Source organism: Notothenia rossii, assembly GCF_949606895.1.
Source record: "Notothenia rossii genome assembly, chromosome: 9".
Taxonomy (NCBI): Eukaryota; Metazoa; Chordata; class Actinopteri; order Perciformes; family Nototheniidae; genus Notothenia; species Notothenia rossii.
In genome coordinates, this window is record NC_136907.1 from 7,814,606 (window position 1) to 7,839,445 (window position 24,840).

The following is a 24,840-nucleotide window of genomic DNA, read 5'->3' on the forward strand; positions in this document are numbered from 1 at the left end:
ACCGAAGGACGTCCCACAAACTCTCCGTTCGAAAGAATAGTTACTGTTTCTTAATGCCTGTTTCAAAAGTAGAGCCTAGCCTACATTTAATATAGTAGGTTTATTTGCAATTTATTAAAGTTTTGTTTTAATACAGCCACAACATGGTGGTGGTGCTGCTTATACATTTGCTATGAGTTCAAAGGAAACATAACCGGATAAAAGTAAATAGAAAATAAGCCCTGAAACAAAAATACCGTGTGCAGTAGATAATGGTCCATGGAGAGCATTTTGGTCCCCCAGACTAGTTTAAAAACGTAAAAGATACGCGTTTAGTAAGAGGAGTAACACATTTTGGCTCAGAATTCTATGAAACGGGACTTTTCCAAGCGAAAGTGAAGTAACAAGTCAGACTTGTTGTATATTTCGTAACTCAGTCAGTGGTAATCTGAAAGTAATCACATTATGTAACGCGTTACACGTTGTCGTTTGTTTTACCTATAACCCGCTGTTGCTATAGAGACAACGGAGAAGTAGGGACAGTGACATTTGTTTCCTAGCTTGATTAGCTGCTGATAGCCTTGCTTTACGTGACCACAACTCTCTCACACACCAGTACAGTTCAGAGACTTACTTTATGTACTTTATTTGGCATAGTATTGTTTTGATAGGGGTATTATTTAATTCACAACAGACTTTGTTGTTCAGTTAGAAGTCTGTTGCATCTCCGTTGCATCAGTGGTCTACGCTCAGAGCGATTGGCTGCTCCTGCTCAGACCGCGGCTCTGTCATTGGTTGGATTCGGCTACATGTGAAATTTGATTGGTCGGTGGTAGGCAAGGCAGAGCATCACTTGGTTGTAATCTTTTTTTCTGCACTGCAGACTGTGCACATGGTTCAGGTAAACAAACCGGGCGTGGATATGAGTGCTGCAGCTTTGAAAGCTGAGAAAAGCTTTTTGTGTAACAGTTTCACCAAACAGCTTGTGGTAATGAAGTCTGTCTGATTGATTATACAGTTGAGCAAACACAATGACAGTGAATGTCTTTATACACTTAAGATATAGAGTTTCTCTGAAGTCTATTCATATACAAATATTATAAATTCTATATAGTCTTCTACGTTGTCATCATAGGTATGCGGTCTAATTACTTTATTATATATATATATATATATATATATATATATATATATATATATATATATAGGATTTAATTTAATAGGCTATGTTCCATTACACTGAATAACTGAATAATATAAGATATTCATCCCCTTATTATTCACTGTTATTATATTATCGGCTACTTTTGAGAGTCCTTACTTCCCAGGCTAATTTAGTGAGACAAAGCTGGCGGATGCAAATTGATTTAGTGGTAATAACTGTCGATTTTAATTACGTGAGGATTATATCTTTGTTTTTCTCCATTCAGCAAATCCCAAGGCTGAGTGAATGTGCTTTTCTCCTGTTGCTATAGTAATAGCGGACACTGCCCCCTATTTTAGACTTGTTTTCTGGTTGCTGTTGCCATGGGATTTGCATCTCTCTCTCTCTCTCTCTCTCTTCCTCCCTCCCTCTTTTCCTGTCTCTCTTTTTGTCTTCCCTCTCCCCCTCCATACATCCACCTCACCTCTGTGTCTGCACCCCTCCTCGTTCCTCCATCTCATTTGCTGAGTTGCATCTCTGCGACAATATCATTTTGTCAAAACCAATAGGCTTATTTCCAGTTCTGCTGAATTTGCATATTGATGGGACAGTATAGTGTCTGGCCTCTAATAGATTTGTCCACTGAGCATGACTGCGTGTCGATTGAAAGACTGCGAACATCTTACTTAGATTGCCCAAAATCACATTATCCAGAAGGGCTAAATTGGAATTGTTTTAACACAAAGCGAAACCTGTCCTTTGAATGGACTTGCATGTAAATTGAAAGTAACGTGACTGCGTTAATCCGAGTCATTCAGAGGGACAGCAGGAGCTGTTCAGCAAAATGCCCACCGTGTGTTAACTATCATATGATGGGAGCTTTGAGAGATTTGTAGAAGGGCAACCTGATGCAATCGAGATAAATGTGGTTGTAATGTAGACCAGATTAAGATAGTAGTAGCTGGTGAAGTGGGAAGGTCTCCCAGGAAAACGCTGACTTCTCTATCCGTCTGGATTAATTGGTCCACTGAGGGTCGCCTGTTTGCGCTTCATGAGAGAAATCCAAGGTGCTGCTCATGACAGCAGTTCTGTATTCACCTGTTGTCTCGACAATTAGGTACCATTTTAGTTGTGATTATTTAGGTAATGATAATAATTGTGTTAAATATGAAGCAAAACACTCTCCTAATATTTAACGGGAAAGCTGTTCAACTTTACATTACCTCGTCTATTGATTGTTTGATCCATTTAATATAATGTTCTGCTGCGAGACAAGGCTGTCCATCAATTGATGCCCAAATGATCATTGTCTGAATGTTGTCTATGAGGCGGGAAGTCAGGAAAAAGTTGACGCTTGCAGGCCAAGTGCACGTATGGCACGTTAGTGAGGGTTACACCATCATTTCATCATCATCTCTCTCAGAATTTATTGTCCTCAACTTTTGGCCCTCTTTGAACATACGATGAAAACATGGAATTCAGTTACGACTTGTGAATGGGAGCCTCTCGGGGGGGATTTGTGGATGTTTTTGTGAGTGTTCTGACTACAAATCACTTCCATTTCTTTGGCACGAAAACCGTTAATCAAGTCTGGAAGAAGTGACAAGCGTGATATCATTTTCATTCATGAACGGGATCTAGGCTATGTTAATTTGCATTCATATTTGACAGATGTGAACCAGACAGTCACAGGGTTATGTTTATTTACTATTCCTCAAGGACTGTGCGGTAAATTAGAGGTGTTTGATGGAAAGGACTCCAGCGTCTGTTTCGTCCTCCTTTGGGATGTCACAGCTTTCAGGAGATCACTCCTAACTAGCTCTAACTCCTAAAGGCACCATGAGGACACACAGCTCAGACTATACTGACCTGGCGTACAAAATGAATCTTAATATTTTTAAATGTAACTTTAATTACGACGGATCGATAGATTTTCACTTATTTTGGATGGAAAAAAGGTGTTTTATGTAATTTCTAAGAGGAAAGGAAAAAAACGTCAGAACAGATGCTCGCTGTTCGTGCATCACTTGTGTTCTGCAAAATGTTAGCTCTTTAAGCAAACAGGTCCCAGATGTATCCTCAGTGTCATTCGCAGCACTCAGACTCCGTCACGCTGCCCAGCCGAACCTCTTAAACCCCCGAGGCTCAGCGTCTATCGCCTCTGAGCACAGCCGATATTCATGCAGACCATAATGTGCCTCCTGCTTCCTTCACTAACACTCACTTTGTTTTTAAATTGACTCTGAGCTTATAAAGTAAGTTTAAAACAAGTGGCTTTACCGTATCACCATTTAACTCTAAATCTAATTCAATACACTCACCACATGTACTGAGGGTAGGTCAAGGCCCTAACAATGGTTCCCATAAAGATTATTTAACATACTTAAAAAAAAACATTAAGATACAATTAGGAAGTGTGTTTGTATTTTATTAGTGATTCACTTTGATATTGGCACGTCGGCAGCTTTAAAATTAAACACCAGCTTCGGCTATAAATGAACATTTCCTTTGATATAACAGGCAGATATTAAAAAAATGCAACCTAAGTTAAGTCGTTTTGTTTAGTGGAAATGTACATTTGAATAATTATTATTTATTTCTGTGTGTTAGTATAGACATAATACATTAACTCTACTTCAGGAGAGACTTCATGTCATCTGCATGGGTGGAAACATAGTGAGTTTATCGGTAAAGGCATTGTCAATCATCCAAAAGAAGATATAATCATATCGGCAATAATCCAATATCGTATATCCCTTATCTTTCACAATTTTAACAACGATTTTTGATTTAAAGATTGGGTGAGTAGAAGTACATCTGAACCCATACAGTATGGTGCACGCTTATCAAACTGCTGGGATACTTCACTTTTATGGCTGCTCGTGAACAAAGTAAAAACATGAACATGTCCCTCAGTGGGGTGCGGTTTCCAGTCTGTTTTTATTGTTTTGTCCTCATTAGGTCAGCGCTGGTGCTTCGGCTCATTCTCCCCTCTGGATATTTTTCACATATCATTGCTGCGCTTGCCACGAAATCCCAAAACATGTTTCTTTTGTAATTTAATGATTTGTACATGGTGTACCCTATTTGGAATTCACGACTGTCATTTAACGTTGACTTCAAAGAGCATGAGGAGGATTTGTTCAAAGCGGTAAACATTAAGAGTGGAACTTCACTGCTGTATCGGATGCATTTAGTGAAAGCTTCTTTCATCTGCTCTGTCTTAGCGTGTGTGTGAGTGTGAGTGAGTGAGTGTGTGTGTGTGTGTGTGTGTATATGTGCTCTGTCTGAGTGTGTGTGTGTGTGTGCGTGCTCTGTCTGAGTGTGTGTGTGTGTGTGTGTATATGTGCTCTGTCTGAGTGTGTGTGTGTGTGTGTGTGTGTGCTCTGTCTGAGTGTGTGTGTGAGTGTGTGTGTGTTTATTTGTGCTCTGTCTGAGGGTGTGTGTGTGTGTGTGTGTGTGTGCTCTGTCTGTGTGTGTGTGTGTGTGTGTGTGTGTGTGTGTGTGTGTGTGTGTGTGTGTGTGTGTGTGTGTGTGTGTGTGTGTGTGTGTGTGTGTGTGTGTGTGTGTGTGTGTGTGTGTGTGTGTGTGTGTGTGTGTGTGTGTGTGTGTGTGTGTGTGTGTGTGTGTGTTCTGTGTGTGTGTGTGTGTGTGTGTTCTGTCTCAGTGTGTGTGTGTTCTGTCTCAGTGTGTATGTGTGTGGGCATGTTCGGGGTTGGGCAGGATATTTTTCTCTTTAATCTCCTTAATTACTCTGATCCACATGCGGATATAAAAACTTACAAACGCCTGCGCTGACATTTTGTGAAAGTGTTTGACAGGTGATGCTCTCTTTAAAAAAGATTTCTCTATTTCATCAGAGCTTGTTTTCAGACAAGGTTAATATCTCACATTAACATGGACTAAATCATGCGAGACCCGTGCTAATTCACATCTTATTTATGCTCTAAAGGCCCGGTGGGGAAAGACGTGTGAAAGTGAAGGGAGATCACCCGTGGCTCATTAATATTTCACCAACAATAAGGCTGGGTGTCACTCACGATCATCACCACGGTAATGAGCTCACACTGCCCTCCTAAAGATCTGTTTGTGATTCAGCCGGGTGCGCCATATACTCAAAGATACTGAATGGCAAAATCTCTCCCAAGGTCAGAGGAATGGAGTGAACGCTGTCAATGAAGCTTTAAGATAGATAAAGAACTCTAGTATCGGAAGTCATTTGAATAAATATCACTAAACATAACAGAGGAAATGTAACTTTAACCCTTAAAGCGCTGAATCGAATTGATACCTGTCAGGGGAAAGGTGTGTTGTCATGATTACCTGCGTCTCTGTTAAATATTCCAGCTATAGTCATAATGAATTAATCACACAGCAACAGCCATATATTATAATTACGCCGCACATACACCTCTCTGTCACACCGTTTAACCAAGAGCATTCGAAAAGAGTGAATATATTTCCATACGAGAACTTGTTTAGGGGCGGGAATTTCTTCTTTTTTTATTATTTATTTCAAATTTCTCGATGTTGAATCATGCATGTTAAGTTGCATGTCATTTCACTTGGTGTTTTTGTATTTTGATGCGGTCTACTTAGTGTGAGGCGAGTCATATAGTTAATTACACGACCAGAAACACACACACACATGGAGTATGATTTAAAAACTTCCTCAGACACTTTTGTGGATAATCAGAGTTAAGGAGACAATTGACTCATTACGCCACCTGACTGTTCGTGGGTAAACACAGAGGCTGCAGCTCTTAAAAGGAACCCCTATTGTGAGCTCTTGTTTAAATGAAAGGCTCTCAGCTTATTAGGGCGGATGAGATTATTTAGAGAAGCCAGTAATTAACGACTTGTTTGCGAGAAACAGTCATTAAGGAAGCAGGAAGCCTTTGTAACAGATTGTCCTCAGTTTAACACATTTGTCAGAAACAAAGCAGCTCATCAGACCAACAACCCACAGATTCATCATATAATTTGATTTATTTCATGTACATGGTAGTTTTACAAAATGATTATAGGACTATACATTTTAGTTTTATTTGGTGTCATGTTTGGTAAAATACAGATGGATTAATGCTGTGTTAAATGCCTGAATAAAACAATATATATAGTTATATTAACATTTGTATTGTGCAAATCTGACATAAACATTAAGTATTTGGCACCAAGTCATATTTTTTATTTGAATAAGTAACATATTATTTTTTTTAATATTTGCTTCTAAGATGTGTTCACTTTTTAGTGTCAAGATATTCTTTTTTTCACCTGAGAAAATGTAACAAACTCAAGAGAAAAGTGTATCAAAAAGGCATCGGGTAGAGTGGAAACACTGCATGCAAACAGTGGATCGGCTTCAGAAGTGGAATCAGTTCATGCTTATATAAAGTGTTGCACTTTTTAACAATAGATTTTGGTTGGAAAATGTGATCTATTTCAGAGTTCCCTTCATTGACAGGCTGCACAAACTATCCCCTTCTAAAGCCACAGAAAGATATATACAACTCCTAAATTCTATCAAATGCACATCCGTCGTTAGTCAGCCATCATTTGCTCAGAAGGCATCAGGCTTTTTATGATCTCGTCAAATGTCCTTTACTTTCACGCCACAGGTCTTCTTGTTTCCCGCCTCCTTTTAAGGTTGTCTGCGTCTCTGCTTTTTCCTCCGAATCTGTCCCCTCAGCTCAGGAACTGCGTGTATCCCTCGGCGCCCGTCACTATGACATCCATCCAGATCCTCATGGCCTCCGGGGACGGGGCCACCATGTAGTACAGGCGGTCGTGGGTTTTAACGCAGAAGGTCAGAGACGGGTTGGGGCTCTGGAGGATCACAGGAAAGAGGGGGAGACGTTTTAGACTCACCTGCACCTGTTGCATCTTTTCCCTCCGAGACGTTTGTTATAAACAACAACGTTTTTTAACAGCATTGGCTAACAGCTTAAAAAAGACGGTAACATCCTGCACCTTAACAATTCAATACTATACTATTAAGAAGAAGACAAACCATCTACTTTATCGAGTCTAATATATTACACATCTCTATATTAAAATAGCACAACATTGAAAACAATCATATTTCTTTAATAACACAGACATCCATTTTTCATTTTAATTATATTTCTTACAATATTTTCACAGTTAAAATAATTTGTGTGAGTGTAAACATTTTTTATTTATTTTTTAAATGAGCTTTTAATAGAAATCATATATATATAATAATAATACAACTAATAACAATCTTAATTAGACAAATAATAGTAGTAGTAATAATACAAAAAACTGTTAAAATTAGATGAATTATGGTAAAATGTTTTAATTGAGCCCTTTGGATTGAATATGATATGGTTCATTGATACATTTAAATAACAGTTAAACATCCATGCAAAACGGATGAAGGTCTGAATTATGCATAATGGAAGAAAGAGCGTGTTACCTTGGTGGCACTGCGCAGGTGATCATAATACACCTCTTCAATGGCCTGGAAGTAAATGAGTCCTTTCAGCTTGGTCTCATGCTTGTCTGAGAGGAGGAAAAGAAACATATTAAGAAACATTTCATTACGCCTCGTACTGATGCAAGACCTCTGACAGCCGAGTGTAATCGACCGGTGAGGATCGTTTTATATCTGTCTTTGGTCAAGTGAAAAAACGAATACAACAGACCTGTAGAGAAGTACGGGAGATAAATGAGTAAAATATATTTCATTTGAAAAGATTCCATCGCAGGAAATGTGGCCTTTTTAAATTACACTTTAGCTTTCCATCTCTGAAATAATCTGCAAAAATGATATATATATTTCAATTAAAACGTTTCAGGGGCTTCAATAGATATTTTTGTCAAACAGTGCAAAAATACAAATAAATAAATTGTAATTATTTTATACGATGAGGCTTTTTCTATAATTACTAACTAAGGCAAAACAGATTTTCCTTTTATACACATTTGAACTAATTGCAGGTATATTTTGCACTTGTTTGTTGTGACTTTATTCAATTACCTTAAAGGGGAAATGTGTATTGCTTATTCTTGTTAGTTTCCTCATCAGAGCAGTTTGTAACTTGGTGAAACAGAGGAACACTAAGTTAGATGGAGAAATCCAACAAACATCTGTAACGCATTGAGGTGTTAACTCTTTTTCCCAGCAACACATATTCCATGAATAGGTATGAGCAGCAAGTACAAGTTAATTAAAAGCGCAAGTCTATTTCAAGCTATGCCCGAAGTCTTTACCAACCCATTAATCTGACTTGTTTTCTACCGTCGTACTTTCCGGATCGTCTCTGTTTTTTTTTGTTCCTGCTGGCGAGGTTCACAACTTGAGATCTTTTTGTGTAACTTAAAAGAAATGTCTCTCTCTTGTGAAGCAGATCTGTTGAGCATTTCCCTTAAAGCAGGTCAAGCCTTCTGTCCAGTGCTTTTCTTTATTCACAGAATATCTCTGAGCATTTGAAAGTCACTTCACACTGAAACCTGCGGAGGAAGCTCATCTAACGCACTCGCTGGACTGATGGGTTTCTTTAGTTTGGGGCTAAACTGTAGGCTCTTCTCACGTCTCAATTTTCTTCAAATAAAATGAGTTCAAAGAATTTCCGGATTCCAACCTTGTTCAAATAAACGCTATAATTCTTTTTTTTTTTGCGCCTTCGTTGCACACTGGGGCGTCCGGCTGTAAAAAATAAAACGTCAAACAACAATTAAAAGCAGTCTTTTGAAATCTGTCAGACGCTTTCTCTTGCTTTCCCCCTTTTTACAAAAGTCAAATCTGCTTAGTAATGAGATAAATGTTTTTGAAATGTGAGTTCGTTTTATTAGTCACGAACAAGCCAGAAGCTAGCCTCCTCCCCAAGAAAAACACATCTAGAGAAACTATTGCATCTTATTTCATCACCATCATCACCATCATCTTCGTCAGGAGTAAGGGGGTGAAAAGGCTAGGCAAGTGAGGGGAGAGAGGGAGAGGAGCGAGGAGAACGGGGGGCGACAGTAATGAAAATATCCTCAGATTCTCTTTTTGTACTTGATTGTAAAATCATTTCCCCCAAAAACACGCTCATGAATTATTCAGAAAACTAACTGTTCGCGTTTTCAAATTCAGGGGACAGTGTGATAGATGGGAATTACAAACTGACTTTTAACACACAAGACCAAGGCGAAATCCCACTTAGTGCAGCTTTAATTAGTGTTTGGTTCCAGATGAACAAACGGCTGTCGGGACAGAAGTTTTTTTTTTTTTCATTGAAAAATAGAGCGCATGATAAGTTTACATTTGACAGAAGAGCCCCGGCGCTGCTTTCGGCAGAACTGAATAAATCCGATCCTGGCCTGCCGTACGGAAACTTTCCAACATGAAGATCTGAGTTATTATGGAGGATACCAAATATGAGACGATTCTTATGTGAGCAAATTGGTTTAACCCCTCTCTGTGTGTGTTGTGTGAACAAGGCCTTAAAATCAGACTAATGGTGCATTTCCACTGCAGGGCCTCGCTCGGCTTAGTACGGTATGGTTAGGCCTTGGTAGGCCAGGCTCACTTTATGCTGCGTTTCCATTACAGGTTAGTAGCTGGGGCAGTAACTATAGTAACGCAGTGTAGGCGGAGCCATGGCGTCATCTTCAATGCGAACCACAAAACCAACATCAGCCATTAGCTGTTAGCCCTCAGAGCTCACAGCTCCTCATATCTGTTCAGAAACTAGACAACAGTTAAAAAAGTCCAAACCACAGCCTGTCTGTGTCATGGCGAATACAGTCGTGGTTTATTTATGTCTGTAGGCCGTTGTTGTGAGTGTGGACGGTCGGAGCATAGCCGATTTCCATTTATAACAAACACGCATTTTAAAAGTTTTTCGCCTGCCGTCTGTCTGCAGACTTGTCAAAGCATTAATTCATGGTTTTTACTAACCGGTATCAGTATGTTGTTACTTCAGCATCATTTAGAAACCTGTATTACAATTAAATCACGGTCAAATATGTTCATCTTGTTGTAGTTGTATCCCCCTTGCCAGCGATTCTCTCACTAGTTTAGCATATTCAGCCCGGTTGTTCGCCCGGAAAGAACCACGATTTTGGAGGGCCAGAAAAACTGTGAAACAGTACCCGTTATCTGGAACTACGCCGAGTGGAAACGCAACCAAAAACAGGCCGGGTTTGTGGAAATGCGCCATTACATCGCAGAATTGAAACACAATAGGATCCTTTTATAGAGAATCCAAAGAAGTTCATATTAATGCGTCCGTCATCTTTTGAAGTTGATCTAGTATTTAGAAGAGGCTGTAGCGTTTAGGGACAAAGTCTGAAGAGAGGGAAGTGTTTGCAGAATTTGAAATGGACTTTGATAGAATGTTAAATAATTTTTTAGAGAACGTTTTTAACATTATGTGTGTTTGATGACAGCATCTCCGGTGTAGAATAAAAATAGATGGTGCTCTAAACTGAAGAGTTTTTAATCTGAGACCCTAGTATATCCAGATTTATGGGAGGAAATCTTTAACGGGACAACCTTCCACATTTTAACTATTGATGGACTGCAGTCATGGGTTGCGGTCGAATAGTCCAAAAATCAGCTATCCCTTGACCTCTGTGTGAAACGTCACGGGGTTAAGGGATAGTGGATAGGAGAATTCAAAAGGACTTAGGAGAAGAGACTGCGGTGCTTTGAGAATCCGAATGCACTTTCACTATCCGACGTGTTTGTGATGCGCCAGCGGACGTCATAAATGTGCGTCTGCTGCTGTGGGGAAACTATGGAAACTACAGTGTTCTATACAACGGACTACAACATGGATGTTTAATAAGAACGAGGGACTCATCTAGAGACTCTGCACCGTACTCTGATGCTGTTGTTTTATGCTTTATGAACGTGGACAACAGAGAAACATATTCTTCATGACCAAAGTTGGAATTGAAATAAAAAAGGAAAGTGAAACTTATGCTCGTCACCCTCTCCCTCCGGTCCACATTAATACAAATGATCCCAATACGTATGATTGTATGAAAAGATCTTAAAATCAATACAAATGTATTTATTATAAACGTTAGTCCTTAACATCTATCACTGTGTATCCATGTATCCATGTCACCATTCAAACATCTTTTAAAAGTTGAACAAACCCCACACAGCTCAGTGAAACGTTGACTTTATTTGATAATTTCAGTAAAAACTAACGTTCATATTTCTCTTTTTGATTATACTACTGATGAACGTTCAAAACAAAGCACTTTGGCAACTTACCACATACGTTTTAAAATGCTTAATAAGCACCGTAACTTTCATGATATCATTTCTCGGTCAGAATCGTTTGTTTCCGTGAACGGCCGACTGTTGTGTGACGGCAAATGCTGCGGCCGCAAGGCATTGTGGGGCAGCATTTTCTCCTCTCCTTTCGGTGAGGGAGGTCCAGTGGTTCCTAAGCTAAAGGAGGTTATAAAGGAACTTTGAAACCTCCTTTCCTATCATGTAGAGAATTCGGACGGCTCTTATCATGGCTGCCACTGAGGGACTTCCGAGTCATTTCACTCCGTTAGGAAGGTTCCTAAGCTAAATGGACTGTTCGACTGCAGCCATGGTTTGTTGGTTTTCGTTTTAACAGGACAAAACTACTGGCCAGTTTATGCAAAGTATTGAGCCATTGCATTTTTGGTGTACACATTATTTATCACTTATTGAAATGGCCTTGGCGAGGACTGTGCGCCCCGAGTATCCTTCTTATTCTGAGAGATTGCATTTGCATTCTCATAATTACTTTTAAAATAGTTTGATGAGGTGTATTTGTTGGTTAGTTGCGATATTTTTTATTTCCTGTGTATTGTTTATTTAAAGTACCAGGTGTGTTCATCTGCTTTTACTATTTCTTTTGTCTTCAAGGGCACCTTAAGGTTCCCTCGACTTGTTGTATGTGAAACTGATGAAGCACTTGTTTTTTTTTCTAAGCAAATGTTGAACATTGGCTGCTTATGTTTCCAGAACAAGTACCACCTGTATTTCCATAGAGAAAGGATAGGCTCTTTGTTAAGACTTCCAGAGGGAGGAATGCTCAACAAACAAGAAAGCAGTAATGATGAAACATTCCTTATTTCATGATAACATTCATTGTATCCTCACCCCCATAATAACAGAAGTTCCTCTTGACGCGGTCAAAAACGAACCAGCGCTTCTTCCAAGATTTAATTTTGCCGCCCATCTTCACCAGGTGGCCCTTGCACATCTTCTCCGTGATGATGACGTAGGGGCAGATGTCGACGCTGTGGCCCGACGACTCCACGTGCGCTCGCAGGTCAAACTCCTCCTTCCTGTTCGGAAGGTAGCGCGTCATTGGACGAGCCTGCAGAGGAAATATATAAGAGATCATGTGCAGTGATTGGTCAATAGTGAAATGGAACACGTGGCGATCAGGACAGCTGAGATTCAAGATTCAAAGGTTTAATTGTCATATGCACTAAGCTACAGAGTAGAAATGGCAATGAAATTCTTCTGACCTGAGCTCCTCCAACAATACAACATATAATGAAATAGAAAATAAAAAGTAGTGCCAATGTCTGTTGGACAAGTCAATGGAAAGATGCACTTGTCCGATATTGTAAATAACAAATCCCGGACGATCGGACGTGTGCTTTTCCGCACACTGGCCCTCCTCAAATATATATTTATATTTTCAAAACGATTCCATGGTTATTTCTGATGGAGAAAACGTATTTCTGCCGATTGATATGACTCCCTTGATCATCCTTAGCAACGGTCTGTTCTCCTTAGCAACGGTGTAATAGTGCAAAAATAAACAATCTCTGGAATGCCCAAATTGACCAATCAGAATAGAGTATTCGACTAAGACTTGCATTCATTCATATTGCTTGAATACTGCTGTTGAAGTGCTGTGAGGACAGTGTGTATACATCCATTCGGGGTATTGTAAACAATACTGGTTTTATTTGGTCTTTATCCTTTGGGAAACATTTGGATATTCAGCTTCCTAATCCTCCTCTAGAGATAGCTGCCAACAGTTCCCTCCTGCTGTTCAGTGCTGAGCAGGTGGTGCTCAGAGGGCTTAAACAGTAGGAGAAACAGCTGCCTGCCTAAAAACGTTCGGGCTGAGGATCATACCATGTGGATAATGCTACTACCAGCGACCCCGTTCACATTACATTACATGTTATGAATAATTCCAATATGTAAGAAAAATAGGATTATAGTGGCTTCAAATAGCAGAACTAGGTGTCTTTGTACTTGTTGATTTGAGGATGTTTGTTTACTCAGCATTCACACAAAAGGCAACTGATAATTAAACACACTTTGTAAAAATTAAAGCTTTAATTATGTGTACATTATATTATTTTGTGCCCCCCCCCACCTTCCTCTGTTCTCCTCTTCCTCCTCCCTCCTATTCTTTTCCTTCCTGACAATCTTTGATCTTCCCGTATTCCCAGCCTCTCTTCAGCGTCTCGCCTCTCATCCTCCCCCCTAAGTCTCCTTTCCTCCTCCTCCTCCTCTCCCCTAAGTCTCCTTTCCTCCTCTCCCCTAAGTTTCCTTTCATCCTCCCCCTAAGTCTCATTTCCTCCTCCTCCTCCTCTCCCTAAGTCTCCTTTCCTCCTCCTCCTCCTCTCCCCTAAGTCTCCTTTCCTCCTCCTCCTCCTCTCCCCTAAGTCTCCTTTCCTCCTCCTCCTCCTCTCCCCTAAGTCTCCTTTCCTCCTCCTCCTCCTCTCCCCTAAGTCTCCTTTCCTCCTCCTCCTCCTCTCCCTAAGTTTCCTTTCCTCCTCCTCCTCCTCCTCTCCCTAAGTTTCCTTTCCTCCTCCTCCTCCTCTCCCTAAGTCTCCTTTCCTCCTCCTCCTCTCCCCTAAGTCTCCTTTCCTCCTCTCCCCTAAGTTTCCTTTCATCCTCCTCCTCCTCTCCCCTAAGTCTCCTTTCTCCTCCTCCTTCTCTCCCATAAGTCTCCTTTCTCCTCCTCCTTCTCTCCCATAAGTCTCCTTTCCTCCTCCCCCTCTCCCCTAAGTCTCCTTTCCTCCTCCTCATCCTCTCCCCTAAGTCTCCTTTCCTCCCCTCCTCTCCCCTAAGTCTCCTTTCCTCCCCTCCTCTCCCCTAAGTCTCCTTTCCTCCTCCTCCTCCTCCTCTCCCCTAAGTCCCCTTTCCTCCTCCCGAAGTCTCCTTCCTCCTCCTCCTCCTCCTCCTCCTTCTCTCCCCTAAGTATCCTTTCCTCCTCCTCCTCTCCCCTAAGTCTCCTTTCCTCCTCTCCCCTAAGTTTCCTTTCATCCTCCTCCTTCTCTCCCCTAAGTATCCTTTCCTCCTCCTCCTCTCCCCTAAGTCTCCTTTCCTCCTCTCCCCTAAGTCTCCTTTCTCCTCCTCCTTCTCTCCCATAAGTCTCCTTTCTCCTCCTCCTTCTCTCCCATAAGTCTCCTTTCCTCCTCCCCCTCTCCCCTAAGTCTCCTTTCCTCCTCCTCCTCCTCTCCCATAAGTATCCTTTCCTCCTCCTCCTTCTCTCCCCTAAGTATCCTTTCCTCCTCCTCCTCCTCTCCCCTAAGTCTCCTTTCCTCCTCTCCCCTAAGTCTCCTTTCTCCTCCTCCTTCTCTCCCATAAGTCTCCTTTCTCCTCCTCCTTCTCTCCCATAAGTCTCCTTTCCTCCTCCCCCCTAAGTCTCCTTTCCTCCTCCTCCTCCTCTCCCATAAGTATCCTTTCCTCCTCCTCCTTCTCTCCCCTAAGTCTCCTTTCCTCCTCCCCCTCTCCCCTAAGTCTCCTTTCCTCCTCCTCCTCCTCTCCCATAAGTATCCTTTCCTCCTCCTCCTTCTCTCCCCTAAGTATCCTTTCCTCCTCCCCCTCTCCCCTAAGTCCCCTTTCCTCCTCCTCCTTCTCTTCCTCCTCCTCCTCCTCCTCCTCCTCCTCCTCCTCCTCCTCCTCCTCCTCCACCACGTACCTGTGAGAAGTGTTTCTCTCTCATCTTCACCTCCTCCTCCACCAGCCTCAGCCTGTGGGTGGTCTCGTCCTGCAGCCTCCTCTCGGCCTCCTCTCTCCTCCTCCGCTCCTCCTCCAACATCTGCCGCCGCGCCTGCACCTCCCTCTCCTGGGAGCGCGGGGAGAGGAGGAAGAGGAACAGATGGGGAGGGGAGAAGAGAACATAAGGGAGACGGGGAAATGTGTAAATGGTAGGCAAATATTGCAAAACAAAGCGAGCGAGTGTCGGGGGAGAATTTCCCAATGCAGGGTTTTGTCAAATATATCCCTTCAGTTTGTATAAAAGAGCGAGCTTTGCTGATGCAAAATGATCCTTTGCTGCTTTCAGATACTTGCATGCTTTGCTTCAACATGTGGAATAACACAAAGGTAAACAAAGTACTTACAACACCACACCTCGAGCTGAGTGACAAACTCCTGAAAGAGGAGCAACTCGGGTCTCCTGCGACCATTTGAAGATATTGCTCATAACTCTCAGGGGAGTTGCTTTGTTTGGTTCTGATATGATCATAACTTGTCATTCTTTCACCAAATCTGTAGTCAACATTCACGATTCAGACACAAATATATCACATATAGAAGCAGCAAGTCTGAGCTTGAAACGCTTTTGGCCTTTTTGCTTTAAATTTGATTAAATCATGAAAAAACATAGGTTTAATAAGTTAAGGCTTTTACCTTTTCCAATACGTTTGCTTTGGATTGTCACTTTTTAAAGAATTGTCATTGATGTATTTCATGGTTTTCTGTTCGTATTTTTTGGTGTTGAATGTGCTCGTTCATGTTCAAAAATTATATTTATATTGATTGAACATTGGCGGAAGTGATAACTGAGGTTAAACTGTGACTCTGACACTCACTCGGGCTTTCTCCTGCTGAAACCAGCTCGAGTGCGCTATCATTTGAAAGTACGCAGCCTTTAGACTTCCTTACAGAGCCCCTCCTCCAACACACATGAACGCGCACATGACCAATGAGGGCACGAGATCAGTTTGTGCACAGATGGTAGGCTGACAGGCAGGTAGGCCATCCAGTTATTTTAGCCGGGCCGGCTCAGATGATTGGTTGTGCTTTTTACAGCGCCACGGCTTCCACAGATGAGATTTTATTAATGTATTTATTGTCAAAGCATTTCATATATTCACTGCTATCGGGATGTTAAGATCATTCCATGGAATATAACAAAAAGTGTTTCTGAAGTGAATGACCTACCCCACCTTTAAGATACATTTATTTCTCTCATTGATGTATTTCATGGTTTTCTGTTTGTATTTTTTGGTGTAGAATGTGCTCGTTCATGTTTAAAAAGTATATTTATATTGATTGACCATTTGAGTAATTGACCTTAATCCCTGGAGGAAGTGATAACTGAGGTTAAACTGTGGCTCGGACACTCACTCGGTTCTCCATCAGTCTAGCTTTCTCCTGCTGCGCCTCCTTCAGCATCTTCTCCATCTCCTCTATCCTCTGGGCCTCCATCCCACAGGCACTGAAACACAGAGGGTCTGATGACACGTCTGAAACAAGTCTCAGGATGAAACAAAGTAAACAGACGCGCCTGGAAACCAAACACTGACAGCAGCGGGAGACAAAGGTTTCTCTCTAACGAGGCTTTGAACTCGTAGCTTCATCAAACACTGGGAAAAACTTGAGGCGGTTGGCATGGCAACAGCCGGCGTACTGCTGGTAGACAGCGGGAGCAGACGTGTAACAAAACATGTTGTCACGGGAACAAAGCGCAGTGACCCTTCTCCTGGGAGACGGGGCAGACTTGAGTGTTCCCATGGAAACAGAGCCAGTTCTCTCACCTTTCTGGGGTACAGGCGGAGTTGCCGGTGGAGACGCTGGTCTCCATGCTGTCGGAGCTCTCCAGGCTCAGGGTGTCGTACGCCTGGCTACCGTTGGGGGGCGCCTGGTGGTGCAGGATGGAGTGATGCATTGTGGGAGATATATCTGTGGGAGAGGAGGCAGCTGTCACAGACTTACAGTGCCCTCTGCTGACAGAGAGTGTTATGAGACTCTTTATTAGGTCGTATTGGGAATAAACCTGGATTAATTGTGTTTTTCTAGATGCAAACAAATCAATACATGGGGTTACAAATTAAATAAGTGAGGCTGTACACAGCCTGCCATACAGTCTTATGTATTTGTTATTATTTCACATGATAGGCTCAGAGTAAATTGCTTTTGTTTGCGTAAACTAGAGGGGAATAACTGTAATGTAATGTAATAACTCACACCAGAGTAATTTTGGTGAGATAATGACCATCCTGGTCCAAAGTTACACAGGGGGTGCCAAATCTCGCTAACATTACAACCAACTCCGCCAGATCTAGAAGCCCCCCTGCCATTGTATGCACCATGCATCCAGAATAAAATGCTTTTGTTTTTCCTTAAACAAGAGGGGCATAACTAACACCAGTGTGATTTTGGTGAGATTATAACCATCCTGACCAAAGTTACAGACAGGTCGCCAAATCCACCAGCCATAAACCTAGCTCTTACATATTTAGAAAGCCCCTTAGGTTAACAGTGAGTCTTGCAATCTTATTATTTAGATTAATTTTGTATTAACAAACTCCAGTGGGAAATATCTGGCTTTTTAGCTGCTTAATGCTCCTCTCCTCTCTTGGTGCTGAGCAGGTGGTGTACAGAGAGCATGTAACGCTTATATGAGAAAAACAGCTGCCAACTCAGCAACACCAAAATGAAAATCTAAAATTCACTTCAATGCCACTATACCAGCGACCTAAGTGTGCTAAATAGATGAGATGGGACTCCATACCTTTGTTCTGCAGCGCCATCTGCCTCCTGGACTCCATGTCTAAGGGGTTCGACAGCATTAACTGCAGCCCCTGAAAAACACATAGAATCAGGGTACAGTATATGCAGGAATCCTGAAGTCAGATGTAAAACCTTTTAAGACCCTTTCCTACATTTTAAGACCTCATCGCCACTTTGAGTTTTAACCGGTTACCTTGGCGACACACTTTACCTCACATTGACTATATACAGTATTGATTGTCCTTCCTCCTTATCTTCCAACCATTTGGACGCAGACTTGCATTTCCCCATAACGATGTTGCTTAGCAACCGGCGTAAACGGAGCTTCGCGCGCTATCAAGCAGTGAGCGTGCGATGTCCTGTTCAGATGACGTCAAATCCAACGGGATGCCATAAATAAACTACACAGAATCACACTCAAACCTACGCAATGATTACATTCAGGCAGACTGTAGAATACAACCTCTTTGGACAATTTATATACTTATTGAAAACAAGCTCCAAAATGTAATACCTTGGAAAATGCCGTTTAATACTTTTTAATAGCCTTCATTTTTGCTAAATTGATTTATCAACTTTTAATAATTTTTAAGACCCCCTGAGAAAGCATCAAGCACATTTAACTACTTGGAGGCTTTAAAAAACGTGTCAAAGTGATGAGCTCACCTTGGTTTTCTCATTAGCACCAGTGGGGTGTGGCAGGGTGCCCGATGCTGCCTGTCCAACCTCAGCATCTGATCTGGACCTCAATAACTGAGAGGAGGAGGAGGAGGAGGACAGGTCTGTTCATTATGTTTGTTACATTTGAGTAGGAAGTGGATATGCTATTGCCCCCCTTAGGAACACACAAACAATCCCCTTCTTTTCTACTTACTTGTCCTGGAAAGTGGAAAATTCTTTCAAAAAATAACAAAACTGATTTTGGATTAGATTGTTTTTTGAGACACCTTACTTGAGTATTTTAATATTCTGGTACTTTATTCTCCTTTGTTCTGCTTCCACTGAGCCAAGCAGAGACTATTAGCATCATTATGTGTCTATTGAAGCACTGTGATTTAGGAAAGCTCGTTACCAAAGCATGTTTGTACCGCCAACAGAAGGACATACAACTTGCGTCAGTCCGTCCATGTAATAATGTTGGGTAGTAAGACACTGTTACATGGTGTGTTTCCTTTAGAGGAAGTTCAAAATGCTTGACCTTATGCATGCAGGATCAAGTACCAATTTGAAGATTAGACTAATAGAGTGGTGGTGATGTTACTTAAGTAATTTTTGTTGAGGTACTTTACTTGAGTATTTCCATTTTATGCTACATGTATACTTCTACTCCACTGCCTTTAGGAGGCAAATATCTTACTTTCACTCCATTATATTTATTCAACAAATAAAAACACATGATATATGCTAATATAATATACATCAGTGTAAAACAAATAAACACAGTACTTGAAAAAAAAAACTAAAACTGGCTCCCATTGACAAAAAGGCTAAAATGCTCTTACATGTTTTTTTGGTGATAAAACAATAGTATATAATAACCTTGAATTATATACTATTGTGAAAAAGAGCCATTCTGCATTTTGAATACTTTTGATACTTTAAGTCCATTTTGCTGATAATAATAATGTGCTTCTATTTAGGTAACATTTTGATTCTGGAGTATTTAAGACCATAGTATTTCTACTTTCACTTAATAAAAGGATCGGACTACCTGTAGGATCTGAGTTCCTAAATAACTACATCAAAATAACCTTGTCCTGTTGTGTCCACTAGAGGGCCTTAAAGCCATAGCAAATGGAGAGTGAGAGTGAGGATCTGGGGTTCAAGAAAGTGTGTAAGCATCTGGCCCGCTGAAAAAGAGTGGAGAGTTTACCTGACTGTGTCTGCGTGCAGAAAAAGACTTTGCAGGCAGAGGTGGAGGACATGGCCGAGGCTCTCCAGCAGCCATGATGTCCTGGTACCAGCGCTCCAGGTTAATGGGAGCCATTGTGTTCCTGCTCAGCTCAGGATGGCTCTGAGGTGACGGGAAAGCATTCAGCCAGAGAGAGGAGAGGGAAGCAGCACAGCAGCGGCATGAGTGACAGAAGCATCAAGCAGGTAGGAGAGATAAACAGAAAACAGGCCTCGCAGAGATAGAAATGTTAAGTGGAAAAACTCAGACGGGAACAAACCTGGGCAGAGAGAAAGGAGGAAGGACCACATGCTGTTGAGTGGCATGAGAAAGTGGATTCAGAGGAGGCGAGTTGGAATGATGGAATAGAGGAAGAAGAGGTGGGATCGAGTCTCTGCATCCCAAAGATCTGGCTTAACTGACTGACTGTGATGTACTCCTTCACACAGGAACGAGATACACACACATACATTTACAAAAGAGGGCGACAAATAGCAGACCATTAGGAAGCTGGTCTCTGAGAAGGACTTCTTGAGATGTTGCTGGTTAAGAGAAACATTTGGCAGAATGCAGGCAGGGTGTCTACCTCACATGGCAGAGCTGGAGCTACAGCCAGGGAGAGGCAGTGGAGAGCAGCGGGGGAAGAAGGTTGCATAGAAGCTTTCCCATACATCTTAAAGACATCAGACAGCCTGAGGTACTCCTGCAGCGACAGCCAGAACACAACTTTAAGAGGGTGGAAAAAGTCAACTATGATAAGTCATGCAGGGATGCACAAGCAAACATGGAAATAAACTAGTTGAACTAGATGTTGCAGTATATGCTGTTAGTTTAACTGGAATGCAATTTTTGTAGTTTAATTACTTTCCTTTTATGCTTTTTGTTTACTACTAATCGTTCCAGACAAACCGTTTGGGCCATAAAATATAGAAATTTGTATTTATTATTTGTTGCCTTATCCTTCAATGCATTTGTCAAAAATCTTACAAATAACGCTTTTTCTGGAACGAACGTTAGCCCCTTTATTGAAACACGTTACCCAAGTAGCTTAGGTTAACAAAAGCAGATTTCTTCCTAGGGTAGGTTGGATGCAGTTCGACTTCTTCCAGTTTGAAATAGTTGGTAGTATGCAAAGCTTCCGAAGTAGCTTCCCCTACACTGTGTACTATATTGCATATACCCATAATCACAACCCACGTGGTCCCTGTCTTTGAAATGATTATAGATGGCGCTGAGTTATATGATCCAAGTTTTTTCTTTATCATCTAACGTTGTAATAAAAAGTACTGTATAACCATACAAACCTTAAACATAATGTATAGATAGGCAGAAGCTTGACCTACCATCAAACACACTGCAAGCGTACTGTTGTGTTTCAGTAATTGCTAACACACCGTCATGCCCAGCCTCTATCGCAGCACAGGCGTTTATTAGGTTTGTTACTAAGAAGCTTTTGGAGAGATTTACCTCTTGTGGCCTAACAGGGTAGAGTTCAGGGTAGGGGATGTGAGAGGAGGAGGCAGAGGAGGGACAGGGGCTATGAGGAGGACCGTCCACATTAGCAAGGTCTGGTTCGCTGATGTGGAGAAATTCCTGTTTAAAAAGGTCGTCTAAGTAAAAAAGATCCACTTGGAAGATGTTTTTTTTCTAACTTTAAGTGTTATGTGATCTCTTCCTGCTCACCTCTGCCATGTTGCTTTTAGGCTTTGGGAAGTTTCGTCCTCCCGTTAAGGTGTGGTACTTCTTCTCCAGGGCACACAACCTGTCCTGCTCCTAAAAAGGCAAAACCAGCATGGACACAGAGGGGCTTTCAAAGCTGGCCATGCTTCACTTTTATGGATTAAATACAGGCTCGCTGTTGAGGTTAGATGTTTTTAGGGTGTGGGACCCACCTTGTGTAGCAGCTGCAGAGTCACTATCCTGTCTTTCGCCATCCTGTCACAGTCTTGAGATGCCTGCACTCCCATCTGTTTCACCTGAGCTTCCATAGCGGCCATTTTCTCCTGAAAGTCAACCCGTTTCTTGATGTCACGTTGGTGAGATATTTTAAACATTTTTCGGTAACCGTTTCTATGACGGATATGTCTATAATGCCCTATTAATATACTAATATGTGTTCAATAGTTCTCTATAACACGTTGTAATTGGTTTAAATATTTTACAATGACTTATAAAGTATAGTAACAAGGGTTAGGGTTAGGGTTAGCAGATTACAATCTATTTGAAGTATGCTTTAATGTATTTCATGTCTATAAAGCCCTATTAATATACTAATGTGTTAAATAATGTTCTATAGTACTTTGCAATTGAAATAAATATTGTATAATGACCTATAATGTCAAGTATCGTAACCGGTGTTTTTGTTGTTGTTGCAAGGAACACAGTGTATTATCATTTTTATAGTGATCTTATAATTTAGGAGTGCGTATAACTTTAATTACACAGTGCTTCAAGCAGATTATAATGCATTATAGGTATGTTTTGAATGTATTTCATGCGTCACAGAGAGTGTTTCACTGATTGTTTTCATAACAAAGGTCCCCCTACCTTCCTCTTGGCCACGCTGCAGTGATACTCGGCTCGCTCTTGGAGAAGCTGTGAGTTCTTCGTGTCTTTCTTCTCCTCCAAACTGCTCTCCTCCTCCAGCTGGCAGAACTCCAGCTCCTCAAACTGCTTGGTCCCAGACTCCAGAGCCTCTGCTTTCTGTCCAAGTGCAGATGTACATGCAGGTTATTTATCAAAGGATGAGCGTGGGTATATTCCATATGTTTATTATTCTCAACAAAAGCCCATGAAAAGCCCAAAACCAACAATGATCAACACGTATTGTCTGTCTGTGTATATCAAGCTTCATATCTGCCTTACTTATGATGCACACAGCACTGCTGCATGTATTCATCCACAGTAGAAATTAGTCCCCAATCAAAAGCACTCCTCTTTGATTAACTTTTGGTCATAAAAAAATAATAATATAAGTCCCTCCCTCAGTCTTTTTCTCTAAAAATCAAACCACATTTTTCACCCATTATCGAAGATTTAGTATTGTAAATCGTTGATGGAGCGTTACAGAGAGCCTTAATAATGGTCGTAAAGTATTGAGAGACAAACTTACACATTCTTTTCGTTTGGGGTTTTCATGGGATTTGTTAACAACAAGAAGAATAAACATAGACACCACCATATCCTTAAATGTCTGCTAGGAAAGAACCAGAGTTTGATACCATGTGAATGTTGTGTGGTTTGAATAACTCATTATAAAGGGCATGCACACTTTTAGAGCAAAGCTGTTAATAACATTATTAATGATTACTGATTGCATTTGACATTTCAAGCATCCAGAATGAGGGAACAGCAGAGATAAAGCCACAGTCTTAAAAGCATTGCTTACTGTGTAGCTACTCTTTATGTGATTATCAATAATGAGTGGCAACAGCAGAAAAAGAGGAAATGCACAGACTGCAGATTTAACGCAGCGTTCACACGGCAGCGTGCGTTGAAGCTTGCCGGCGGGTGTGTCTGAAGCTCGACCAACAACCAATCACATGAATCTCCCGCCCCGGACACACAAGCACGCGGTTTGATTGGCTAGAGCTTGTACTGGCGTATGATTCGGTTGGCTGACGCTTCCGTCGAAGCTTGAAAAGTTGAACTTTTCTCAACTTTTGAAGCGAGCAACGGAGGCATAGCCACGCGATGGAACCACAATGCAGTTCGGCAAAGCGTGACGTCACCCCATTCAAAGTGAATGGGAAGCGTCAACGCACGCCGCCGTGTGGATAGTACGGCCCGTCCACACAGCGGCGTGCGTTGAAGCTTGCCGGCGGGCGTGTCTGAAACTCGACCAACAACCAATCACATGAATCTCCCGCCCCTGACACACAAGCAGCGGTTTGATTGGCTAGAGCTTGTACTGGCATATGATTCGATTGGCTGACGCTTCTGCCGAGGCTTCAAAAGTTGAACATTGCTCAACTTTTGCAGCGAGCCACGCCAGCAAAGCTCCGCGTCGCTTCCCACAATGCAGTTCGGCGAAAAGTGACGTCACCCCATTCAAAGTGAACGGGAAGCTTCAACGCACGCCGCCGTGTGGACGGGCCGTAAGAGTATCTCCGAATGCTTCAAAACAGAGTCAGTGTTTTGTCTGCAGAGGATTCTGTGCAGATCTTCCAGAACTGGTATATTATAACTCACAGTTGCCAGACAGTGGGCTGCGTGAGAACACTGACCCTGCTGAGCTGCTCCTGTAACTGTTCCCTTAGAGACAAGGGGCACTTATCAATCTGCCTCTTCAGCTCATTGTACTCATTCCTCTGCTTTTCCAGGGCCTTCCTCTCAGCCGACACATTAGCCCTCCCCTAAAAACACATAGAAACACACACATACGCAACAGTTGGGTCCACATTCACGCACAACCCCAAGTAGAAACAAAAAGAAAAACACACACAACACAAATCTTTGCAGCCAAGCTTTAAAGATAACGCAGTTAAAGTATTAGAGGATTGAAGCTGAGGTTAGGTTGGCAGGTGTTATAGGGATCACAATGCTTCACACATTTGTTAAAGAGGACATATTATGCTCATTTTCGAACTGGAGGGAAATGAAAAGGTGTATGCAGCACATCTAATACAGCATTTGAGTCTTGGGCATATCCAGCCTGATGCATGGAAACATGCCCCACCTCCCGAGAGAGGAGAGTTTTGTGTTGTAAGCAGTGCATGTCAGTTTATATCTGAGGCACATATTTGCACATACAGGAACGAGTGAGTTCTTAAAAAGTCAAACACAGATGTTCAAGAACATTCGCGTGCAAACCGTACGTAAAAGGCAGACAGCTCGGAGCAGTCGGACAGTATTTATTTTGTCACATAGTTTAGTCCTGAGTGCCCACCTTGTCCTTTTCCTTCTGGGTGGCCTTGTCCAGCTGGCTGAGCTTGAGCTGCAGCTTAGAGATGATATCATTTTCCGCCTCCACCTGCTCATGCTCGGCCCGCTTCTCCGCCTGCAGCAGGGCTTGCTCCATCTCCACCTAGAGACACATGTGGAGTCAGAGTCTGCAAACAACAATCGTGTCGAGGTGAATAAATACTTCCAGGTGAAATGGAT

General features: G+C 41.8%; 1 protein-coding gene across 10 annotated transcripts in view; it reads right to left on the reverse strand.

The window, feature by feature from the left end:
• Positions 1–6,093: 6,093 nt before the first annotated feature.
• phldb1a (pleckstrin homology-like domain, family B, member 1a) overlaps positions 6,094–24,840 on the reverse strand; it is a 34,993-nt gene continuing 16,246 nt past the window's right edge. For 5 of the 10 annotated variants that reach the window (XM_079651683.1, XM_079651682.1, XM_079651687.1 and 2 more), the window contains 17 exons: positions 24,626–24,763; positions 23,964–24,092; positions 22,285–22,440; positions 21,630–21,740; positions 21,421–21,510; positions 21,205–21,330; positions 20,324–20,440; positions 20,018–20,176; positions 19,720–19,860; positions 18,513–18,599; positions 17,848–17,917; positions 16,871–17,015; positions 16,461–16,551; positions 15,028–15,174; positions 12,231–12,450; positions 7,563–7,648; positions 6,094–6,949 (listed from right to left, as the gene is read on the reverse strand). In XM_079651683.1, the coding sequence (XP_079507809.1) occupies positions 6,809–6,949; positions 7,563–7,648; positions 12,231–12,450; positions 15,028–15,174; positions 16,461–16,551; positions 16,871–17,015; positions 17,848–17,917; positions 18,513–18,599; positions 19,720–19,860; positions 20,018–20,176; positions 20,324–20,440; positions 21,205–21,330; positions 21,421–21,510; positions 21,630–21,740; positions 22,285–22,440; positions 23,964–24,092; positions 24,626–24,763 (2,154 nt within the window). In that variant the 3' untranslated portion in view covers positions 6,094–6,808. The remainder of the gene's footprint in view (positions 6,950–7,562; positions 7,649–12,230; positions 12,451–15,027; positions 15,175–16,460; positions 16,552–16,870; positions 17,016–17,847; positions 17,918–18,512; positions 18,600–19,719; positions 19,861–20,017; positions 20,177–20,323; positions 20,441–21,204; positions 21,331–21,420; positions 21,511–21,629; positions 21,741–22,284; positions 22,441–23,963; positions 24,093–24,625; positions 24,764–24,840) is intronic. The other 5 variants (XM_079651684.1, XM_079651685.1, XM_079651686.1 and 2 more) reach the window with 5 other exon arrangements.